Raw genomic sequence first — 22,576 nt, 5'->3', positions numbered from 1 at the left:
CATAGCAACTGAGGTCTACGTGACCTTTGTAAACAAACTTCCTGACACAAAATGTAAAGAGTACATTCATGCTGACTTAATATAAGGTTACAAACTCCAAAACAGATTCAGACCCATTTTACTCTTTATTTTCATGGCATAACTAATTCAGATGAGGGGTCACCCGACTGACATCAAGATTATGGAAGTGTTTATTAGGGTAGTCGGAGAAAATGCTTCCAGTTTTGGGGAAGACCAAAACTAGGGGTCATAGATATAAGTTGGGCAGTCATAACTAACGAATTCAGGACAAATGTCTTCAGCCAGAATATAGTTAGAATGTGGAACTTGGAATCACAGAGAACTGAGGCAAATAAATGAACATGTAAGACAAGAGAACTAAAGGTTACACTAACAGAGGGAAGTGCAGATTGTGAACAGTCAGTTAGAGTAACTGATAAATGCTGATGCAAACTGACTTCTACTGAACTGTGGCTAAGCATGTCAGTGTAACCACTCAAGTAATGTTTCTTCCAGCATGGTGAGTAAATCTCAACACAACTCCATCAACAGTATGTCACTAAATCAAGAGGTTTGTGGATTTACAAAAGGCTGTAACCACTCAACGAGGGCAAAGGAGATTTGTTCAAACGATGGGTGAGTCAAACATTTTCATGTAGATTATTAACCAAAATCTTCACCAATCCTTGTAATGAACCATCTATCTACACTTACAAATTCACTTTTTCCCTGCAACAAAACAGCTCACCAGTTGAGTGTTTCCAGCATTTCAGATTTGACTTGATTTGATTTACAGTGCAGTACTGTCCTACATGCTTTACAGGCAGATCAGATTTCCAGCATCTGCAGTATTTTTTGGTTCTTGGTCAAATCAGTTCATTAACATCTTTTAAGAAAGTGAAATACTGTATACGATGGACATATTGAAATTTCTTTAAAAATGACAGAAGTTCTGAAGAAAGGTGATCAGACTCAAAACATTAACTGTTTCTCTTCCCACAGATGTTGCCAGACCTGGTGAGCTTTTCTAGCACTTTGTTTTTATTTCATTAATATTCATGTTTCTTCACCTGTGTTGGTACAAAGAGGGAGCGTGGGGAGTGGTTCAGGCCTCCTGTTGACACTTTCTGAGCACCAGACTGTGAGGAAGGATACATAGCATGTTGAGGTATAGGTGCTGGTTGAGGCTTCAACAATGCTGTTGCTTTCTGGCCTCCAAACTCCAGGCGGTTCCCATAACTGAGATTGATTAAGGCACACTTTGGGAGTCTATAACCTCTGCCAGAAGAGCATCTAAAAGCAAATGTAATACATCAATGGTTTCAAATTTGAACTAGCCTAATTCTTATTTCGAGTCACACATCCAATTTCTCAAAGTGCTAACAAACTGTGACAATAAATGCAACAACACGAGCACTGTTACGACATAGGGTAAACCCTTCTGCTTAATTTAAATCAGCAACACAGAAAAGATTTATCCCGTGCAGTAATCTGTGAAAATTCGAGAGGCCAAGAACTATTTAAAGTACAAATTAACAACTTTAAGAAACCAAGTATAACAGAGAATAATTAACTAACAACTATTTACAGCTCCTTCCTCTAACTTATTTTTTACTTTCCTTTCTATAGTACTAGCCCGATAAAACCCCTGAGTAAAATTTACTGAAAAATTCAAATTTCAAAACCAGCCAGCTGTCGAATCTTCTTTTAGCAGATTTGCTCTCCAGATCGGTGTTGATATTCTTCTCTGAGCAAAATCCTCTAGATAGCTACCTCTCAGTCAGTGGAAACAGTAAGGTCTGTAGATGCTGGAGATCAGAGTTGAGAGTGTGTGTTGCTGGAAAAGCACAGCAGGTCAGGCAGCATCTGAGGAGCAGGAAAATCCATGTTTTGGGCGGGAGCCCTTCATTAGGAAACACTGATTCCTGATGAAGGGCTCCGGCACAAAACGTTGATTTTCCTGCTCCTTGGATGCTACCTGAGCTGCTGTGCTTTTCCAGCAACACACACTCACATCTCAGACAGTTCTGACTAGCAGTCTACATCTGTTGGTCTTTTGGCAGTTCTCTCCCAACTGTTCAATATTCCCCGCCTTAGAACCCCCCCCAAAGCATCGGATTGTGTCACTGGCTTTTAAGATTGTCAATATACTCAATTCAAACTTGATTGTAAATAGATTTGTTTTTTGGGGTATGATTTAAATTGGCCTAATTCAAATTTGTTTTTGTCTCCAAGCAACCAGCTATACTAGCTGCTGGACCACATGTTACACTGTATCTTGTTCAGAACACTTGGTGCTGTCAGGTAGTTCTGCGAGCTGTTAACTCTCTTAAAGGTACAGTACACCCACGTCTTCATAACAGGCGCCCCCACATTTTATTAATAAAATCAGAAAACAAACCTACTCCATGTTGAATTATATTCATCAAAAAGGCAAAGTCAATTTTCACTTATATTTCCATTAAAGAAATCAATTTCTTAGTAAAAGCTTTTAATAAAACCCTAAATGTATTCCTAATCACTTGTACAAAGAAAATAGTAAATGTATAAGTTTCCCTAAAGAATCAACGGTGTTAGTAAATACAAACCTTATGGTAAGTCCACTTGGAAATTCCTCATCGAATAACACTTCAAAAGATTCATCAGATTCTCTCTCAGCTACATAACAGAGCAGACAAGTTCAAAACATTTATGAAAAGAATGGTTACATACCTCAAATGAATACATTAACAACCTGGCAAAAAATGTCTACATTTTAGTTACTCAATAAATAAAGGTACATATAGTTTTAGTCTCAAATGAGGATGGTTTTGAATCTAACTTGTTCAAGACAATTCTAACAGAACTTTATCAAATCTTGACCACTACAAAGCACAAAAATGGTGGCAGGAGCAGTGGGTGGAGGATGTGGGAAAACAGGTACTTTGACAATGAAAGCAGAAAATGCTGGAAGAACTCAGCAGGTCTGGTACCATCTTTGGAGACAAAAATAGAATTAATATTTCAAGTCCAATGTGACCTCTTTGGAACACCACTGAGCATCTCTCCAAAGATACTGCCAGATCTGAAGAGTTTCTCCAGCATTTTCTGCTTTTACCTCAGATTTCCAGCAGCCACTGTATTTTGCTTTTATTTGAGGTACTTTGATAAGATTGTCTGATCCTAACCAAAAATTACAGCAGTCCCGCTGTTTGTTATTAATTTTTTTTAAAACGCTAATTCAATCAAGACACAAAATTCCCCAAATTTAAGACATATTAAATGATTACTCCATATGTTGTTACTCTGAATCAAGAAAAAAATACACAGGAAAGAGGGTTAAGAATTCCAGAAGATGGCAATTTAAAAACTAAATTTATGTAGGATGCTGAAAAGTAACATCTATAGCAATATGATCATATGAATGTCTGATCATCGTATAAAAACTAGCAAAAGTACAATGTTGTTAGGATCAGGTGTGAATAAATAATGGAAGGAACAGCTTGAGGCAAGAGCTAAAATAAAGCAGGCAAGAGAAGGGGACCAGGAAGGGATAAAATGTGTAAACCTATGGGATACTACAATTATAAAGCTTCAGGATATGTCTGGATGAATTCACTAATAACAATTGGAGCATTCAACACCAATTGGGAATGATATTTTATGGCCATAGCCAGAGGGAGGAAAAAATGTTTGGAAGAGGATCCAATAGAAATAGCAAGGAACAGGAAAGAAAATAAATATATACTGCAAAGATGTTAAAAGAAAGAGAAATTAATCAGTGAGAATTCCAATTAACAGGGAGAGAATGACCTAATGGTATTATTGCTGGACTATTAATCCAGAGTCCCAGGTGATGTAGAGAAAACCCAGGTATAACAAGGCAATGGAATTTGAACTCAATGAAAATATTAAGGTTTTAATGATGACTATATCAACTGCTGTAAAAACCCATCTGTTTCACTAATGTTCTATATGGAAGGAATCTGTTATCCTTACCATGTCTGGCCAACATGGAACTCCTGAGCCACAGCAATGTGGTTGCCTCTTAACTGCCCACTGAAATGGCCTAGCAAGCCAGTTGTAATGACCACTAGAAAGTATCCAATAATAAATAAAATGGGCTGGACCACCTGGAACCAATTGGAAATGCCATGCCCTGTTGATCCTGCAAAGCTCTTCTTCTTCTTACCAACAGCTGGGGGCTAATGCCAAACTTGAGAGATAGGGTGTAGGTTTGCTCGCTGAGCTGTAGGTTTGATATCCAGATGTTTCATTACCTGGCTAGGTAACATCATCAGTGGCGATCTCCAAGTGAAGCGAAGCTGTTGTCTCCTGCTTTCTATTTATATGTTTGTCCTGGATGGGGTTCCTGGGGTTTATGGTGATGTCATTTCCTGTTTGTTTTCGGAGGGGTTGATAGATGGCATCTAGATCTATGCGTTTGTTTATGGTGTTGTGGTTGGAGTGCCAGGCCTCTCGGAATTCTCTGGCATGTCTTTGCTTAACCTGTCCCAGGATAGATGTGTTGTCCCAGTCGAAATGGTGGTTTTTTTCATCCGTGTGTAGGGCTATGAGGGTCGTGTCTTTTTGTGGCTAGCTGGTGTTCGTGTATCCTGGTGTTCTTGAGGAATCTGCGCACTGTATTTTTTTTTGCAGATTCCTCAAGAACAAACCACGACAAGCAGACCAAACACAGCCAGAAACCCCAACCACCTTATCATACATCAAAGAAGTTTCAGAAATGACAGCCAGACTACTAAGACCCCTCGGAATCCTGGTAGCACACAAACCCACCAACACTCTCAAACAAAAACTAACAAACTTAAAAGACCCAGTACAACCCATGGACAAAACCAACATCACCTACAAAATTCCATGCAAGGACTGCCACAAACACTACGCAGGACAAACAGGAAGAAAGTTAGCCACCAGGATACAAAAACACCAGCTAGCCACAAAAAGACACGACACTCTCTCCCTCGTAACCCTATACACGGATGAAAAAAACCACCATTTCGACTGGGATAACACATCTATCCTGGGACAGGCTAAGCAAAGACATGCCAGAGAATTCCGAGAGGCCTGGCACTCCAATCACAGCGCCATAAACAAATGCATAGATCTAGATGCCATCTATCAACCCCTCAGAAAACAAACAGGAAATGACATCACCGCAAACCCCAGCAACCCCCATCCAGGACAAACATATAAATAGAAAGTACATAAAACATAGAAGAACATAGAACATAGAAGAATACAGCACAGTACAATCTATCAACCCCTCAGAAAACAAACAGGAAATGACATCACCGCAAACCCCAGCAACCCCCATCCAGGACAAACATATAAATAGAAAGTACATAAAACATAGAAGAACATAGAACATAGAAGAATACAGCACAGTACAGACCCTTTGGCCCTCGATGTTGCACCGATCCAAGCCCACCTAACATACACTAGCCCACTATCCTCCATATGCCTATCCAATGCCCGTTTAAATGCCCATAAAGAGGGAGAGTCCACCACTGCTACTGGCAGGGCATTCCATGAACTCACGACTCGCTGAGTAAAGAAATGAGACTCATTGCACGGTTTATATGCACACACAAACGAACAAGCAACTAACTTAGGTTGTATAGCGACTCCTGCTTCTTTACAGATGCACAATGTTCTTCATCCTTAAACTCCAAGATCTATCCCATTCCCATTGATGCAAATGTTAAGGACAGATTGAAAGTAATTGGCTGAAGAAATGAGAGTGATATGAGCAAAAATGGTTTCATGCAGCAATTGGTCAGGAGCTGGAATGAGTGGCCTCAGAGTAGGGCAGAGTGCATTCAATTCAAGCATTCAAGACGAAATGGGATTGGTCTCTGAAAGGACAGTAAGTGAAAGGCTACATGGCAAAAGCTGGGCATGGCAGGGGGTGAATAGCTCCCCAACACAGACACGTCAGACTAAGTAGCCACCTCCTGTGCTCCAACCATTGTGTGATTCAGTGATAAGTTATATGACTAGTCTTAGTGGAAATAAAGTGATTTATTTCACACTGTTTCTTCATCATTGGCTACACTCTTCACAAATACTATGACATTTGACTTCTCTCTTTTTCTCTGAAAATGCAACATCTATTCTGAAGCACTTCGCAACAGCCTGCACTACTATAGCGAGGAAAATGTTCCATATCTCTATGCTATATGATTAGTCATAATACATCAAATCTAGAGAGAAATGGCAGTGAGCAGCTATTGCAAGAATTTCTCTTTTGTGCTCAGAATTATCATGTAATTTGTTTAAAATATTGTAGTTGCCTAAAGCATGTTCACTCCAGTAGTTGGGGAACTGCAGTATAACAAAATCAAAGAGATTACTGTTCCTGTTAGAGCAGAATAACTTTGTAGAGGTACATGACAACACAATGTAATTGCTGCAAACCTATGATTTTGTTTCCAGAATTCACTTAGAACAATTCTCCAACAAAGCTATCTACTACCCATTAATGTTTGCATGTGGCTCATTCTGTTTATCAAAATTGTACATTTCTAGTGAAATTTACTGCTTTCTTCCTGTCAACAACAAAATTAACCATTGTTAGGAGTCTAAATAGATCAGGCCCAGGGGACTTATCTATTTTCACCCTTTCCAGAATTTCCACTTCTTCCCTACATACCTCAAAGCCATTCATTCTAATTAATTGTGACTCAGTATTCACATCGGCAACAATGTCCTGTTCCTGAGTGAATACTGACGAAAAGTATTCATTCAGTGTCTCCCCAATCTCTTCAGCCTCCACACACAACTTCCCACTACTATCCTTGACTGGACCTATTCCTACCCTAGTCATTCTTTTATTCCTGACATACCTAAAGTAGGAGACAACAGCTTCGCTTCACTTGGAGGTCGCCACTGATGATGTTACCTAGCCAGGTAATGAAACGTCTGGATATCAAACCTACAGCTCAGCGAGCAAACCTACACCCTAAACCTCAACCTGAGCTACAAACCTTCATAAACCTTGCAAACTTGAGAGAGTTCTGTCACAGACTAGTCAAGCAACACCCTGACATTGTCTGTAAGCTCTGATTCTGTCAGTGTGATTATGACCTAAACACCACCATCACCATCCCTAAGTATGCCATATCCCAACAGCAAGACTGACCAAACACAGGTGGCAGCACAGTGATATACAGTCAGGACAGAATTGTGATGGTAGACCAACAATAACTCTGAACAACACAAACTCTCGTTTCACTTGGTTAAACCTGGGCAAGGAAACTTCCTGATTACCAATTACTGCTCTCCATCAGCTGATCCATCAGTGTGCTTCAATGTTGAACAACACTTGGAGGAAGCACTGAGGGTGGCAAGGGCACAAAATCTACTCTGGGTGGAGATTTCAATGTCCATCACTAAGAGTCACTTGGCAGCAGTACCACTCATTGAACCAATCAAGTCCTAAATGACATACTTCTAGACAGGATCTGTGGCTGGTGGTGAGTAATCAACAAGAGGGAAAAACATATTTGGCCTCATCCTCACCAACTTGCCTGCCAGAGATACATCTGTCCATGACAGGATCAGTAAGAGTGACCACCGCACAGTCCTTTCAGACAGGAAGTCAAGATGTGGATGTGAAGATGATGTTTCCACTGGTAGCAGAAACTAGGACCCAAGGGCAGAGCCTCTGAGTAAAGGGACTTAGATGAGGTGGAATTTCTACGGCCAGAGGGTGGTGCATCTATAGTACTCATGGCCTCCACAGCTTTGTTGGCAAAGCCAATATGCGTATTTAAAACAGAGATAGATAGGTTCATAATTTGCAAAGGGATCAAGAGTTAGAGGAAAAAGGCAGGAGATTGGGGTTTGAGAAATATATCAGCCATGAGTGAACAGCAGAGCAGACTTGATTGGTCGAATGGCCTGATTCTGCTCCTATATCTTAAGTCATGCTCTCACATAGAGAATACCCTCCATCACATTGTGTGCTGAATGGGACAGATTTTGAATAGATTTAGCTTATGACTATCTACAAGGAGCTTTGAGCTATCAGCAGCAGCTGAGTCATACTCCAATCCAATCTGCAACCTCGCTACCATTACAATCAAACCAGGGATCAACTGTGGTCAAATGAAGAGAGCCAGAAGGCATGCCAGGAGCAGCACCAGGCATACCTAAAATGAGGGGTCAACCTGGTGAAGCTACAAAACAGGACTATTTGCATGTCAAACAGCTTAAGCAACAATAGACAAGGTAAATCATTCCGTAATCAATGGATCATATCTCAGCTCTGCAGTCCTGCCAAATCCAGTCATGAACAGTGGTGGAAAATTAAACAACTCTCTGGAGGAGGAGCCTCCACAAATAAACCCATCTTCAATGATGGGGGAGGCCACCACATCAGAAAGACTGAAAACATTGCAAACAACCTTCAGCCAGAAATGCCAAGTGGATGATCCATCTCAGTCTCTTCTAGTGGCTCTCAGCATCAGAGATGCCAGTCTTCAGTCAATTCAATTCACTTCATGTGACACCAAGAAACAGCTGTAGGCACTAGATACGGTTAAGGCTGTGGGCCCTAATAACATACTGACAATAGTACTGAAGATGAGTGCTCCAGAACTTGCTGCAACCTAGACAGGCTGTTCCAGTACAGTTACAACACTGCCATTTACCTGACAATGTGGAAAGTTGCCCAGGTACATCCTGTACGCAAAACGCAGGACAAATCTAACCCGACCAATTACCATCCCATCAGTCTAGTCTCGATCATCAGTAATGTGACGCAAGATGTCATCAACAGTGCTATATCGAGCAGCACCTGCTCAGCAATAGCCAGCTTACTAATACTGATTTTGGTTTCTGCCAGGCTCACTCAGCCCCAATTCAAATGAGTGCTAGTGAAATTGGAGGGCTTTTGCCCGAAACGTCGATTTTGCTGAAGCTCCTCGGATGCTGCCTGAACTGCTGTGCTCTTCCAGCACCATTGATTCAGGAATCAAGGGGGAAACTCTCCACTGATTGGTATCAACCTGGCACATGGAAAGATGGTTGTAGTTATCGCTGGTCAATCATTTCAGGTGCAGGACATTATTACAGGGAGTTCATCAGAGTCTTGGCCCAACTATCTTCAGCTGCTTCAATGACCTGCCCTCCATCATAAGATCAGATGTGGGGATGTTCACCGATGATTTGTTTGTGACTCCTTAGATACTGAAGCAGTGAACCTCCAAACGCAGCAAAATCTGGATAATATCCAGGCTTGGCCTTAGAAGTGACACGCAGCTTACAAATCACACAAATGCCAGATGTGACTGTCTCCAACAAGAGAGAATCGCTCCATTATCCCTTGACATTCAATGGGATTACCATTGCTGAATTCTTCAAATAAACCCTTTGTACTATAACCTGGTTTTGTGTGACTTCTGACTTTGTCCTTTCCTGACAGCATTGCTGGTCCACCTACAGCACATGGACTGCAGAGGTTCAAGGCAGCAGCTCATCAGCACTTTCTCAAAAGCATCTAGGAATGGGCAATAATTGCTGGACCAGCCAGCAACACCCACATTCCATGAATAAATAAAAGCAAATATTGCTTGATCAAATGAATTCTGTATATAGTTTGGCCAAAATGTTGTTCCACATCTAAGGCATGCAGTAAATATAATTGTGAATTTAAAGGAAGTCAGAAAGAAAAGTATTTAAAGGTAGATAAAATGTTTAATTTTGGTTCCAAAATGACTTAAAGCAGTAGACAACATCTCTATAAAGAGAATCATTATGAATTACAATGGAGAAGATGATGATATACTGGATTAGAAATAGATAGGCCCAGGCTAATGCTTTGGGACAGAGATTCAAATCACACCACAGGAGCTGGTAGCATTTGAAAGTGAAAACTAGTTCATTAAACTATTATCAATTGTTATAAAAATTGTTTCACTGATGTCCTTCAGGGAAGGAAATCTGCCATTGATACCTGATCTGGTCTACATATGACCCTAGACCCACAGGAATGTTACTGACTCTTAATTGTTTCTCTGAAGTGGTCTCACAAGCCATTCAGGTCAAGGGCATTGGGGAATGGGCAACAAATGCTGTCTTTACTGCAGACAACCACATCTCAAAACAATAAGTTAGTCTTAGAGTGGCATTTGGTCACAACAACTTGTTTCCCATAAATACAGCCTAGAGTGAAGAGAATCCATCTCTGGCCTGAACAAATTGAACTTGGAGCAGATCAAAAACAGCTGAGCCTAAAACATGCTCAGTACAATACATCAAGGTAAGCATTCTTCCATCTGAACTCATGGCCTTTTAACTTTCTTTAAATGTAATGCTTCTTAAAATTCACCTCCTTTCATTCCTATGATGGTTCCTCGAAGACCAACAGGAACAGAGAAGTCCTCCCTCACATTCACAACACGATCAAATAAAAGGTACTCTGCATCTTTGTCTGGCACTATACCATGCTGCTGCTCCAGAGGCTGTGTAGGGAAATAAAAACTTAGAAAGAAAAGAAAACCTTGAAAATTCCCAAATGTTTAAATGCTATTTAATTTATATAAAGGAAAAGCAAATCCAACACATTTTATTCAGGAATATAATAAAGCTGCAAACTTCCAAAAGCCCAGGAAGACTCCAGTATATTCTACTTCAGTGCTTGCATATTTTGGTCATCAAGTTTTGTTCAAATCATTCACCTAGGTCTGAACTTATCCCAGGCGCAAGCTTGTTCCTAATAACACATGTATATTTCCCACTTCCTGCCTCCTTGTCACTTTTCATAAGCCTGTTGATGGTGCGTGTTCATCAGTTTCAGAATAAAACATTTTGACATAGTTAAGGGTTGCACAGTTCTTACATTTGCAGTAATATGGACATTGGAGAAGGCCCAGTGGTAAACAAGTGGCTGGCAGGCACGAGGTACAATCATAGTCATATCAACAGATATACATGAAGTAGGGATTGGCCACCTGGTAAATTCAAAGATAAGCAAGAACACTGATTTAGGTTTCCTATTAGGTGATTATCCCAACCAAGAGAATGGACTGGAGACCTAATTTCAGGCCTCTACCAATGCTCCAAATATGCTAGTCACAAGAACAGTGAAGGCAAATAACCCATGGGGCTGACCATTAATTATTATGATGACATCTCCACAGTAACCCCTCCCCATATTAGTCAAAAGATATGGTGCTGGAAAAGCACAGCCGGTCAGGCAGCATCCAAGGAGCAGGAGAGTCAACGTTTCGAGCATAAGCTCTTCATAATTTCTGATACTACCTGACTGGTTGAGCTTTTCCAGCACACTTTTTGATTCTGATCTTTGGCATCTGCTGTCCTCACTTTCTCCTCCTCCATCTTAGCAAGACTGATCATAGAATCTCTAGAGTGTGGAAGCAGGGCATTCAGCCCAATGAGACCACACAAACCCCTCAAACAGCATTCCACTCAGTACCACCCCCTAATCCATAACCCTGCATTTCCCATGTCTAATCCACCTAACCTGCACATCCCTGGACACTATGGAGTAATTTAGCATGGCCAGTCCATCTAACCTGCACATCCTTGGACTATCGGAGGAAACCCATGCAGAAACAGGGAGAATGTGCAAACTCCACACAGACAGTCGACGCTGGAAGTGAACCAGGGCCCCTGGCACTACGAGGCGGTACTGCTAACTGCTGAGCCCGCCCCTGGTCATTATATGGGAATTTCTGACTAGAGATCTCTACAATACTTAACAGATCTTGATGGGCTACTTGTACCAACAGCTCTGGAACAAGACATTGCATGGTACCAGAGATCTCAGAGAAATATTAGGATATATTGTTGTTTTATGCTACCCCGCCGATCTTTATTGTGAATGGAACCCTTAAGTTTTTGGAAGCCATATCAATGAAACCAACTAGTCATTTTATCTCCCCTGACAACTGCTACCTGAATGAGTGGTTCTCCTATTTATGCTTTTCATTCCACCTGTAGTTGTCTGCTTGTAGCTCAGCATGCCAACTTTGATCTGTTGCTAACTTTACCTTGCCCATTCACTCTTATTCTTAGTGCAAAATCTGTGAAACATCCATTTACAGAGCTGTCTAAGTTCAGACTGGAATTTATCAGTGGCTTGTATTTTTAAAAATTCATTTGGAAGCACATTGCTGATTTAGCCTTCGATGAGATGCAAATAGCAAAATATGGAAATATGCCAAAGGAAACATAACTTCGCAGTGTACATTTCCAGGAGGTTTAATTGCAGGATAATATTGAAAAGTGTCCCAGCCATGTTGAGTAAATACTTCTCCACAGTCATTAAATACCATCCAACAACACATAACAACTGAAAGGATCATCCTTGCCTGTTTTTCCCTTCCATTGCTTCAAATAGCTAATCCATTTTTCAAGTATTTACCAAAATCTTACTTATTAAGGGGAGAATTTCCATTGTCCAGTACTTATAGCACAAGCATTATGTAATCATCACATGCATTACTTTATTATTAATAGCAGACAAAATAAATCTTCCCATGGTCTAAATTTTGGTCATTAATTGTAAAGTGTCAGTTTATAAGTATTCACTGACATGGACATCAAGTTTGTACATAGTTAAAGCTCAGTTACAAAACCTCTCCTCGGATGTCATATTGCAATCTTTTCAAATATTGGAGTAGACTTTGACTAAACAGGAGAGCTCAACTTACCTGGTATAACAAATGTGGTTTCACAGTCACTCTTACTTTCTTGTTACTTCTTCTTTGCTAAGAATAGTAAAGGAAATACTGACATCAAGTTCAGGGCCTTCAACTTTTGAGCACTGCTGTTCTACTAAAAATATTCACAATAAACCCACTTGATTTTTGCTCAATAAACACTTCTGCTCTTTAAATCCAACATTTAAATATAAATTGTGGATTATGAGTTTTGTGACAAAAGGAAATAGGTTATTGTATATTGATTTTAATAATAGATTTCAGGACAAACAACACATAAACCAGATAATGACGAGCACTGGTGAGCTGACCCGACCCTACACAGAACAGCATGCATCTTGGGGGCATAAAAAAAGGAAACTGTTCTTCCCAGGTAATCAGTTCCATCGTTTACATAAACGCAGGTATCTAATCTGGGATAATCCTGAAAAATTTGAGGGTAAAAGGAATATCAATGTTAAGTTTTTAGGTGTACTCCTATTTACATTTCAGCAGCTGGTTTCACAGCAGTGACTGACAGAACTGGGAACAGAACAGCTCTATTGCCTCCCTTCTTGATCAGGCAACTGACTGCAAGTCCATGGAACTGAAGAGAAAATAGCAGACAATCAGAAATCCTGCTTGGTTTCTCTGTAATGAAATTAATATCAGTTTAAGGTTCCATGTCTGCCTAATGCCGACTTGACTGGGGCAACAAGTAGATTCCAACAATTGGTAGGGAAAGAACTGAAATCGACCAGGATTTTTAAAATTCTCATCACTATCCAGTTGTGCTGTGGAATGTACATCTGAACAAAGATCAAATTACAACAGGACTCAGCTCAGTAGTCCAAAAATGATAGGAGAAAAGAATTAAAGTCACAAAACCAAAAATTAGACCTTTTTGATCTGTTTATTTGTTTTACAAATCAAAAGGAAATACCTTGCATCTTTCCACCTCTTCTTCAATCTTTTCAATAATTGCTGCATCAAGTAGGTTCAAGTCACATGATGCTCTTGACAGACTACTGACAGGATGCATTTTCAACCAGGCTCCAATTTCTTGAACTTTCTCAGCGCTGTTTAAAATTTAAATGCAATTTTATTTTTACACTTAGTTTTACGCACAGTATAAAAGTTTCATGCCTAAAATCAACAGACTAGGAAGTTGAAAGTTTCAGGATGGGATTAGGATATTGAAGCCATGATCATACTGAATGATGGAGCAGATTCAAGGCGCTGAATGGCCTCCTCCTGCTTCAATTGAGGGGTTAAACAGTCAACTCCTGTTATAATGCCATTAATCTTTAGCATGGCAAGAAGAATATTGGAATTTTTGGAGACTAAGATGATTAAACCTTCAATCACATAGGCCTTAAAGATCATGTTTAAAATACTTGAAAGGTTAGGGGAAGTATTAAATCCATTGAATTATTTGCAGCTATATCAAAATTGATTTTTAAAGGAAAAAGTGAAGACTGCAGATGCTGGAGATCAGAGTCAAAAAGTGTGGCACTGGAAAAGCACAGTCGGTCAGGCAGCATCTGAGGAGCAGGTGAAGAGCTTATGCACGAAACATCAAATCTCGTGCTCACAGGTATTTTTAAAGCGCAAAGTAAAATATCTCACCCATTTACATCCTCTCCAGACCAAATGTTATCCTCATAGTACAAATCTTCTTGACTGTTGTTGGCAATGTAGCTTATTAATTCTGGGAATCTAAAATGTAAAGCACCATTTCCATGGTTATTTTGCTACTACAACTTAAAATGTATTCAACACACAGTTGGCTTAACCACAAGACGAACCCTGAGGGAAGAAACCTTAGAATTAGAGAAGGGAGTACAGTACGTTGATGAACTTAACAGTACAGAAACATGAATTTAGAATTAGAATTGCCTTTATTGTCATAGATATTCAATGAGCACAGTGAAAAGTTTATACGTCGCCAATTACAGTGCCAACTTAGAAACAAAGATATCTAGGCACAGCTTCTTCAGTTACAAGATCTTAGACAATAGAGAAATTAAATGTCCAGCATTTCAGAAATAAAAGTTAGTAACTCAAAGCAAAAAAACACTCCCCCACCCTGCTTCATTTGTTTAATGTTAATCATCATTCTAATGTCCCAGTTAGCATAAAGAGAACGGTATAAAATGTGTTCATCTGTTGGGTGATTGTGTGTTGTGTTGACCAAGAACAGGCAGCAATAATCGAGCATTATCATCCCTGGACTATTAATCATATAGAACCATGTAACGTGAGGGGGGCCTGGGTTCAAATCCTATCACAGAACTTGATTTGAATAAAACCATGAAATTAACAAGTGTGATGAGAACCATGAAACTGTTGTTGATCGTCAGAAAAATCCATCTGGTGCATTAATGAAAGAAACAGCCATCCTTACCTGGTCTGGTCTACATTTGACTCCAGACCCACAGCAACATGCCTGACTCTTAACATTTAGGGAGGGGTGATACAAATGCTGGCCTGGCCAGTGATGTGCACATTCTCTAAATGAATAAAAAGATCCAAACTCTCAAATCAATTGATTGGGTGTTCACAAAAAGTTACTTCTGAAATGTCAATGCAGGAAATACATAAGAAATCTGCATACATCAAGGGCAATGAGATATCTATCAGATAATATGATTTAACAATGTTGTTCAGAGAAAAACATTGAACATAGAACATTACAGCACATTAGAGGCCCTTCAGTCCTCGATGTTGCGCTGACCTGCGAAACTAATCTGAAGCCTATCTAACCTACACTATTCCATTATCATCCATATGTTTATCTAATGACCATTTAAATGCTCTTAAATTTGGCAAGTCCACTACTGTTGCAGGCAGGGCGTTCTACGCCCTTACTACTCACTGAGTAAAGCAAGTACCTCTAACATCTGTCTTATATCTAGCAATTTAAAGCTATGTCCCCTCGTGCTAGCCATCACCATCCAAGGAAAAAGGCTCTCACTATCTAATAGTCTGATCATCTTGTATGTCTCTATTAGCTTTCAACCCTCTTCTCTCTAATGAAAACAACCTCAAGTCCCTCAGCCTTTCTTCCACACCAGGCAACATCCTGGTAAATCTCCTCTGAAACCTTTCACATCATTCCTTTAATGCAATGACCAGAACTGTACATAATACTCCAAGTGAGGCCGCACCAGAGTTTTGTAACGTTGCAACATGACCTCATGGCTCTGAAATTCAATCCCTCTACTAATAAAAGTTAACACACCGTATACCTTCTTAACAACCTTATCAACCTGGGTGGCAACTTTCAGGGATCTAGGTATATGGACATTGAGAACTCTCTGCTCATCCACACTACCAAGAATCTTACCATTAGCCCAGTATTCCGTATTCCTGTTCCTCCTTCCAAAAAGTGAATCAACTCACACTTTTCCGCATTAAACTCCATTTGCCACCTCTCAGCCCAGCTCTGCAGCTTATCTATGTCCATCTGGAACTTGCAACATCTTTCAGCACTACCCACATCTCTACCAAACTTAGTACCACCTGCAAATTTGCTAACCCATTCTTCTGTGCCCTCATCCAGGTTATTTATAAAAATGACCAACAACAGTGGCCCCAAAACAGATCCTTGCAGTACACCACTAGTAAATGAACTTCAGGACGAACATTTCCCATCAACCACCACCCTCTGTCTTCTTTCAGTGAGTCAATTTCTGATCCAAACCACTAAATCACCCTCAATCCCATGCCTCTGTATAGGGAACCCTATCAAACGCTTTAATGAAATCCATATGCACTACATCAACCCTCATCCACCTGTTTGATCACCTTCTCAAAGAACTCAGTAAGGTTTGTGAGGCACAGCCTACCCTTCACAAGAATACTGGTCGCTACCCTGCACTTTATTCAAATGTTGACTTGAGTTTGAGTCCAAATCTAATGTGAATTGGAAATTTGAGCATTGTGAGGTTTTAAGCATTTTAGCCAGTTGTAGTAACAATCCTGATAATACCAGCAGTGGTACACCCTTCAGTCAAGGTCATAATAAAAGGTACATGTGTACGGACCAAATCCTCCACGGGGTGGAATACTTAAGAACGAATGAATCCTGCCTTATGTCAGCAATCAAATTTTAGAAGATGAGGTTTGGATTCAATGCTGTAACTGGGTGCCAAGAGAGTTTCAGTTCTACAAAAGCACACTTTCGTTTACAAGAAGCATTTTGCACCAGATAAATAAGGTAAAACTGAAGATTGGAAACGATAAGCTGGTTAGTCTGACCCCTGTCACTGGGACAATTTCAGAGTCCATTTGTAAGGATGGGATTGCAGAGTACTTGGAAGTGCATGGTAAAGTAGGGCTGAATCAAGGGGAGCTCATGCCTGAATCCTTTGAGGAAGTAACATGCAAGTTAGACAAACGAGAGCAGGGGACATGATCTATTTGGATTTCCAGAAGGCCTTTTGACAAAGTGCCACCCAAGAGGCTGCAAAGTACAATAAGAGCCCATGGTGTGAGGGGCAAGTTACTGGCATGGATACAGGATTGTCATAGAGTCATAGAAACGTACAGCATGGAAACAGACCCTTCGGTCCAACCCGTCCATGCCGACCAGATATCCCAACACAATCTAGTCCCACCTGCCAGCACCTGGCCCACATCCCTCAAAACACTTCCTATTCATATACCCATCCAAATGCCTCTTAAATGTTGAAATTGTACCAGCCTCCACCACTTCTTCTGGCAGTCATTCCATACATGTACCACCCTCTATGTGAAAAAGTTGCCCCTTAGGTCCCTTTTATATCTTTCCCCTCTCACCTTAAACCTATGCCCTCTAGTTCTGGACTCCCCGACCCCAGGGAAAAGAATTTGGCTATTTACCCTGTCCATGCCCCTCATAATTTTGTAAACCTCTATAAGGTCACCCCTCAGCTGCCGACGCTCCAGGGAAAACAGCCCCAGCCTGTTCAGCCTCTCCCTATAGTTCAAATCCTCCAACCCTAGTAACATGCTTGAAAATCTTTTCTGAACCCTTTCAAGTTTCACAACATCTTTCCGATAGGAAGGAGACCAGACACGCCCTAGGAACTTACCATTAAATGTATAAGTCCTGCTAAGATTTGCTTTCCCAAAATGCAGCACCTCGCATTTATCTGAATTAAACTCCATCTGCCACTTCTCAACCCATTGGCCCATCTGGTCAAGATCCTGTTATAATCTGAGGTAACCCTCTTCACTGTCCACTACGCCTCCAACTTTGGTGTCACCTGCAAACTTACTAACTGTACCTCTTATGCTCGCAAACAAATCAGTTATGTAAATGACAGAATGCAGACAGTAAAGGGTTTGTTTTCAGGCTGGCAATCAGTGACTAGTGGAGTTCCACAGGGGTCCATGTTGCAACCACAACTATTCACATCATATATTAAGAAGTGAATTAAGAAACTGAGGGCACTTGTTGCTAAGTTTGCAGATGACGCAAAGATAGGTGGAGGGAAGGCAATGTTGAGGAGGTTAGGAGGCTGCAGAAGGACCTGAACAGGCTAGCAGAGTGGGTAAAGATGTGGAAATGGAATACAATGTGGCAAAGTGTAAGGTCATGCACTTTGGTAGGAATAATAGAGAGAAAGGCTTTGGAAATCTGAAGGACAAAGTGAGTTAGGAGTCCTAGTTCAGGATTCTCTTCAGGTTAACATGCAGGTTCAGTTGGCAGTTAGGAAGGCAAATGCAATGTTAGCATTCATTGCATGAGGGCTAAAACACAACAGCAGAAGAGATGTGCTGCTGAGGTTATATAAGGCTCTGGTCAGACAGGGTTTGGAATATTGTGAGCAGTATTGTAGACCCTGTATCAAAGGAAGGGTGTACTGGCTTTGGAGGAGGCCCAGAGGAGGTTTACAAGAATGATCCCGGGCCGAAGGACTTCTCATATAGTGAGTGGTTGATGACTCTGGGTTTGTACTCGATGGAGTTTAGAAGGATGATGGGGGATCCAATTGAAATTTACACAGTGGGGAGGGATCAGGATAGAGTGGATGTAGATAAAATGTTCCCAGTCGTTGGAGAGTCTAGGACCCAAGGGCACAGCTTCAAAACTGAAACAAGAAGGAATTTCTTCAACCAGAGGGTGGCTAATGTATGGAACTCATTGCTGCAGAGGGCTGTGGAGGCCAAGTCACCGAGTGTGTTTAAGACAGAGGTAGACAGGTTCTTGATTGGTAAGGGGATCAAGGGTTACAGGGAGAGGCAGGAGAATGGGGTTGAACAATGTATCAGCCATGATCAAACGATGGAGCAGATTCAATAGGCTGAATGGCTTAATTCTGCTCCTATGTTTTATGCAATTACAATTAATAAAACATTTAATTGGATACAATATAATTTACCTTTCTAGGTATTCATTCAGAATTTCTTCAACTGCAGAAGAATATTGCCATTCATTCCCAACTTTTTTTGTATAACCAGGTACTTCTTCATTCTTTTTATTAAATTTCAGGTTCAGGCCAACATTTATTTTCTGCTCTCCAAGAGGACTGGGAAAACGAAGGTATTACATTGATTAAACCAAGTAGCATTTACATATTGCAATTCCAGCCAAAGGATTCATTTCACATTTAACTGGTATTGGCATTTGTGCTCTGGAGACAGGTCCTAGGCACATTGATGACATTTCAACCTCAGGAATTTTACTGGCCCTTAACCTGTTAATGAACCCAAATCAAAATTAACCTTCAACTCGTAATGTGCCAAATGTAGTCATTTAAAGATCCCAACCTGCAGACTTACCAGCCTAAAATGACAGCTGTAGCACATTTTATGTGCAGAAAATACGTTTAACAAAACTTCCATCTCCTCAACAGAGTTAAAACCAGAAAGCTGAACTAGTATTTTGTGATGCAAGTCTCGAATAGAGTATTCTTGAGTGTACGATCACAGACCGTGATGATTAATCCAATTCTGTCATGTGGACACAGCCAATATTGCTATCATTATATAATTTACATGCAAATATTTTGCGGCGATAGAAAATCAACGGAAAGCACATAGGAAGTATCAAAGAAGGCGTGCTTACTTTTGCTTTGATCCTCTCCCAATAAATAAACTTCCCGTTAACCTTGAAACAAGATACCCAGTAACTCCAAGTCGACTGGCCAAAACGTATCCAGGGTTATATTTTGTGGAATATTTCTGGAACAAAGTAAAATATTCTTAGATATGAAATGGCTTGTTTGAAACAGAATTAATTAATTAATTATAGTTCCCATTGTGCAAATTCTTGAAATAAATAGTTATGCTTCAATGTTTAAGAATGCTTAGAATACAATCAAAGAAATGATTAAAGAATTAGTCCATGGACAATTAGATTTGATGTTTACTCAGAGTGGCATAATCTCCATGTAAAGTGGGAGAGACAGGAGATCCAGAGTAGGTAATGAAGGAGGCAAATGGTATGCTCAGCTCCACAGCAAGAGGATTTGAGCACAGGGGTAGGGATGTCTTATTGTAATTATACAGGGCCTTGGTGGGATCACACCTGGAGTACTATCCACAGGTATGGTCTGCTTATCTCAGGAAGGATGTTCTGGGTATAGAGGGAGTGAAACAGAGGTTTACCAAACTGATTCTTGGATGGCAAGACTGATATATAAATAGAGACAGGATCAGTTAGGAGTATCTTCAGTGGAGTTTAGAAGGAGAAGAGGTATCACATAGAAACTTATAAAATTCTAACAGTACTAAACAGGGTAATGCAGGAAGGATGTTCCCGATGACCAGGGAATCCGAAATCTACGGTCACAGTCTAAGGCAAAGATAGTGGTTTAGGACTGAGGTGAGGAGAAACTTCTTCACCCAGACTGTGGGGAGTATCTGGAATTCTACGCCACAGAAACTGGTTGTGGCCAAAGCATTAAATGTATTTAATAAAGAGACGAATACAATTCTTAGGACTAAAAGGATCAAAAGGTTTGGGGAGAAAGCGGGAACAGGGAACTGAACTGGATAATCAACCATGATCATACTGAATGGTGGAGCAGGCTCTAAGGGCCAAATGGCCTACTTCTGTTTGTATTTTCTCTCTTTCTTTGTCATAGCTATCTTTTGGTCGAGGTGTGGCACATAATTATCTCTTGCAAATTGCTGTGAAAATTTACATATGCTTACAGTGCAAGTATGCAACTTTTAAACGAACAACACAACAGGTGAACAAGACTCAGATGGAATCCACAAGCTATTAAACCACATTGTGGGAAAGAATGTAGAGTGTTTTAACTGTCATGTCTGTAAGGTACCAATGTAGAAATTTCAGGTCAACCAACTTTGCTAAAGACTTACTGACAGTGGGTTTTATGGACAGTCAGCAAATGAACGTTTTGTACTTACGTGCTGGTTTTGTATGATTCCATCTAGCTGTGGCTCACATGGAACAGTGAAAACCACACGGATTCGGCCATCTTTCACAACATCAGAAGAGTCTTGAACCTATTAAAATACTCAAGCTATAGCTTCAGGCGTAATTTTTGATTCAGAATATGTTACAAGCATATTCTTGACCTGACGTGTCTCATTTTACTGGCTTACAATCCATCTAAGAAAATGATTATAACTGGTAACAGTTATAGGAAGAAGATTAAAAAGCTTGCATTTAAAACTAATGCAATGTGCATCAAATTAATGACTTCCTGAGATGTCATCACTGCTCTCAAGTCTAATAGTACAGTCAATTCACACAGAGCAAGATTCTACAAATGGCAATGTGAGAAATGATGAGCAAAATCTGTCAGGTGGTGTTGGGCAAGAGATTTGAAAGATGGCACTCTACAATAATGCAGCAGCCCATCAGTACTGTAATGAAGTTTTATCTTTGATTATGCATTCAAGTCTTGGAATGGAGGTTGAATCTCAATCATTTCACTCAGCTGAGAGTCTTGCTACCTGACCAAACTAACATAGATCTGAAAGTAGATTCACTCATGCTCAAAGCAGAATGTCAAGTAGGCTTGTTTAAAGCATCCTTGTTTTATTATCAAAATATTACAGGCTTCATGATCTACTTCTAACACATTATAGCACACCAATGCATCTTAGTGCATGCTGTACTGTTAGCAATGTCAACCTAGCAATGAGACATTGAACTGAATCACAAATTCCCGTTCAACTGAATGCTGAAGACTGATTAGCACTATCTATGCTTGCTGGGTTGGGTTTTGTTAGGTAGAATATGGCTGTCACATGTGCCTATCCAAGTCAAGTAATTCATTTTAAGTACAGTGCTTTGAGATATTTATGTAATAATATCCTAAACATACAGACGCGGTTCCCATCTGCTTGCTCATACGCAAACTCAATTTCATCAATGCATGTAAAGTTAATACAGAATGCAATCTATTCAAGTTCATGCATTTATAAATAGACTGGCATATTACGATTGGAGTCTATTGCTAAAATATAGCCCTATGCGTAAGGATTCCATATCAATACCGTACTGAAATGATCATTATTCACATAGGAGTTCGTCAGTGAGTATTGGCAGGCTTTATTTAAATGGGGACACCACAACTGGTCACTATCCTTTTCTCCAGTTCCATGCCAGAGTTTCAACACAGTGATCAGGAACCTGATAGATGTATCCTCATTCCAGCCCCACTCCAGGATTCCAAAAGTGGAGTTGTTTTCTGCTGCACATATGCTAGTGTTCCAGTCAAGATCAAAAGGTTGGTAAATGAACTGGGACCTCTCAGGGTTTTAAGACTCAGTTATTCAGCCTGTGGGCATCGGTTTAGGTCAGTTGGCTGGTTTGCAATGCAGAGTGATTCTAATGGCATGGGTTCAATTCTTGCAGCAGCTGAGTTTACCGTGAAGGACTCTTCTATGCAACTTCTAAGCTATTGTGGGGCGGCACGGTGGCTCAGTGGTTCGCACTG

General features: G+C 40.4%; 1 protein-coding gene across 5 annotated transcripts in view; it reads right to left on the bottom strand.

Annotated features, from left to right (window-relative positions):
- The window catches only part of xrn1 (5'-3' exoribonuclease 1), a 120,640-nt gene that overhangs the window by 34,485 nt on the left and 63,579 nt on the right, over nt 1–22,576 (bottom strand). For all 5 annotated transcript variants that reach the window (XM_043702786.1, XM_043702782.1, XM_043702785.1 and 2 more), the window contains exons 24-32: nt 21,036–21,134; nt 19,726–19,841; nt 19,040–19,186; nt 14,298–14,387; nt 13,612–13,747; nt 12,681–12,737; nt 10,334–10,466; nt 2,589–2,658; nt 1,071–1,293 (exon numbers count right to left, since the gene is read on the bottom strand). In XM_043702786.1, coding sequence (XP_043558721.1) covers nt 1,071–1,293; nt 2,589–2,658; nt 10,334–10,466; nt 12,681–12,737; nt 13,612–13,747; nt 14,298–14,387; nt 19,040–19,186; nt 19,726–19,841; nt 21,036–21,134 — 1,071 coding nt within the window. The remainder of the gene's footprint in view (nt 1–1,070; nt 1,294–2,588; nt 2,659–10,333; nt 10,467–12,680; nt 12,738–13,611; nt 13,748–14,297; nt 14,388–19,039; nt 19,187–19,725; nt 19,842–21,035; nt 21,135–22,576) is intronic.

Source organism: Chiloscyllium plagiosum, chromosome 13 (genome assembly GCF_004010195.1).
Source record: "Chiloscyllium plagiosum isolate BGI_BamShark_2017 chromosome 13, ASM401019v2, whole genome shotgun sequence".
NCBI classification, from domain to species: domain Eukaryota; kingdom Metazoa; phylum Chordata; class Chondrichthyes; order Orectolobiformes; family Hemiscylliidae; genus Chiloscyllium; species Chiloscyllium plagiosum.
Note: the sequence above shows the minus strand (reverse complement) of the source record. Positions and strands in the feature narration are given on the sequence as shown.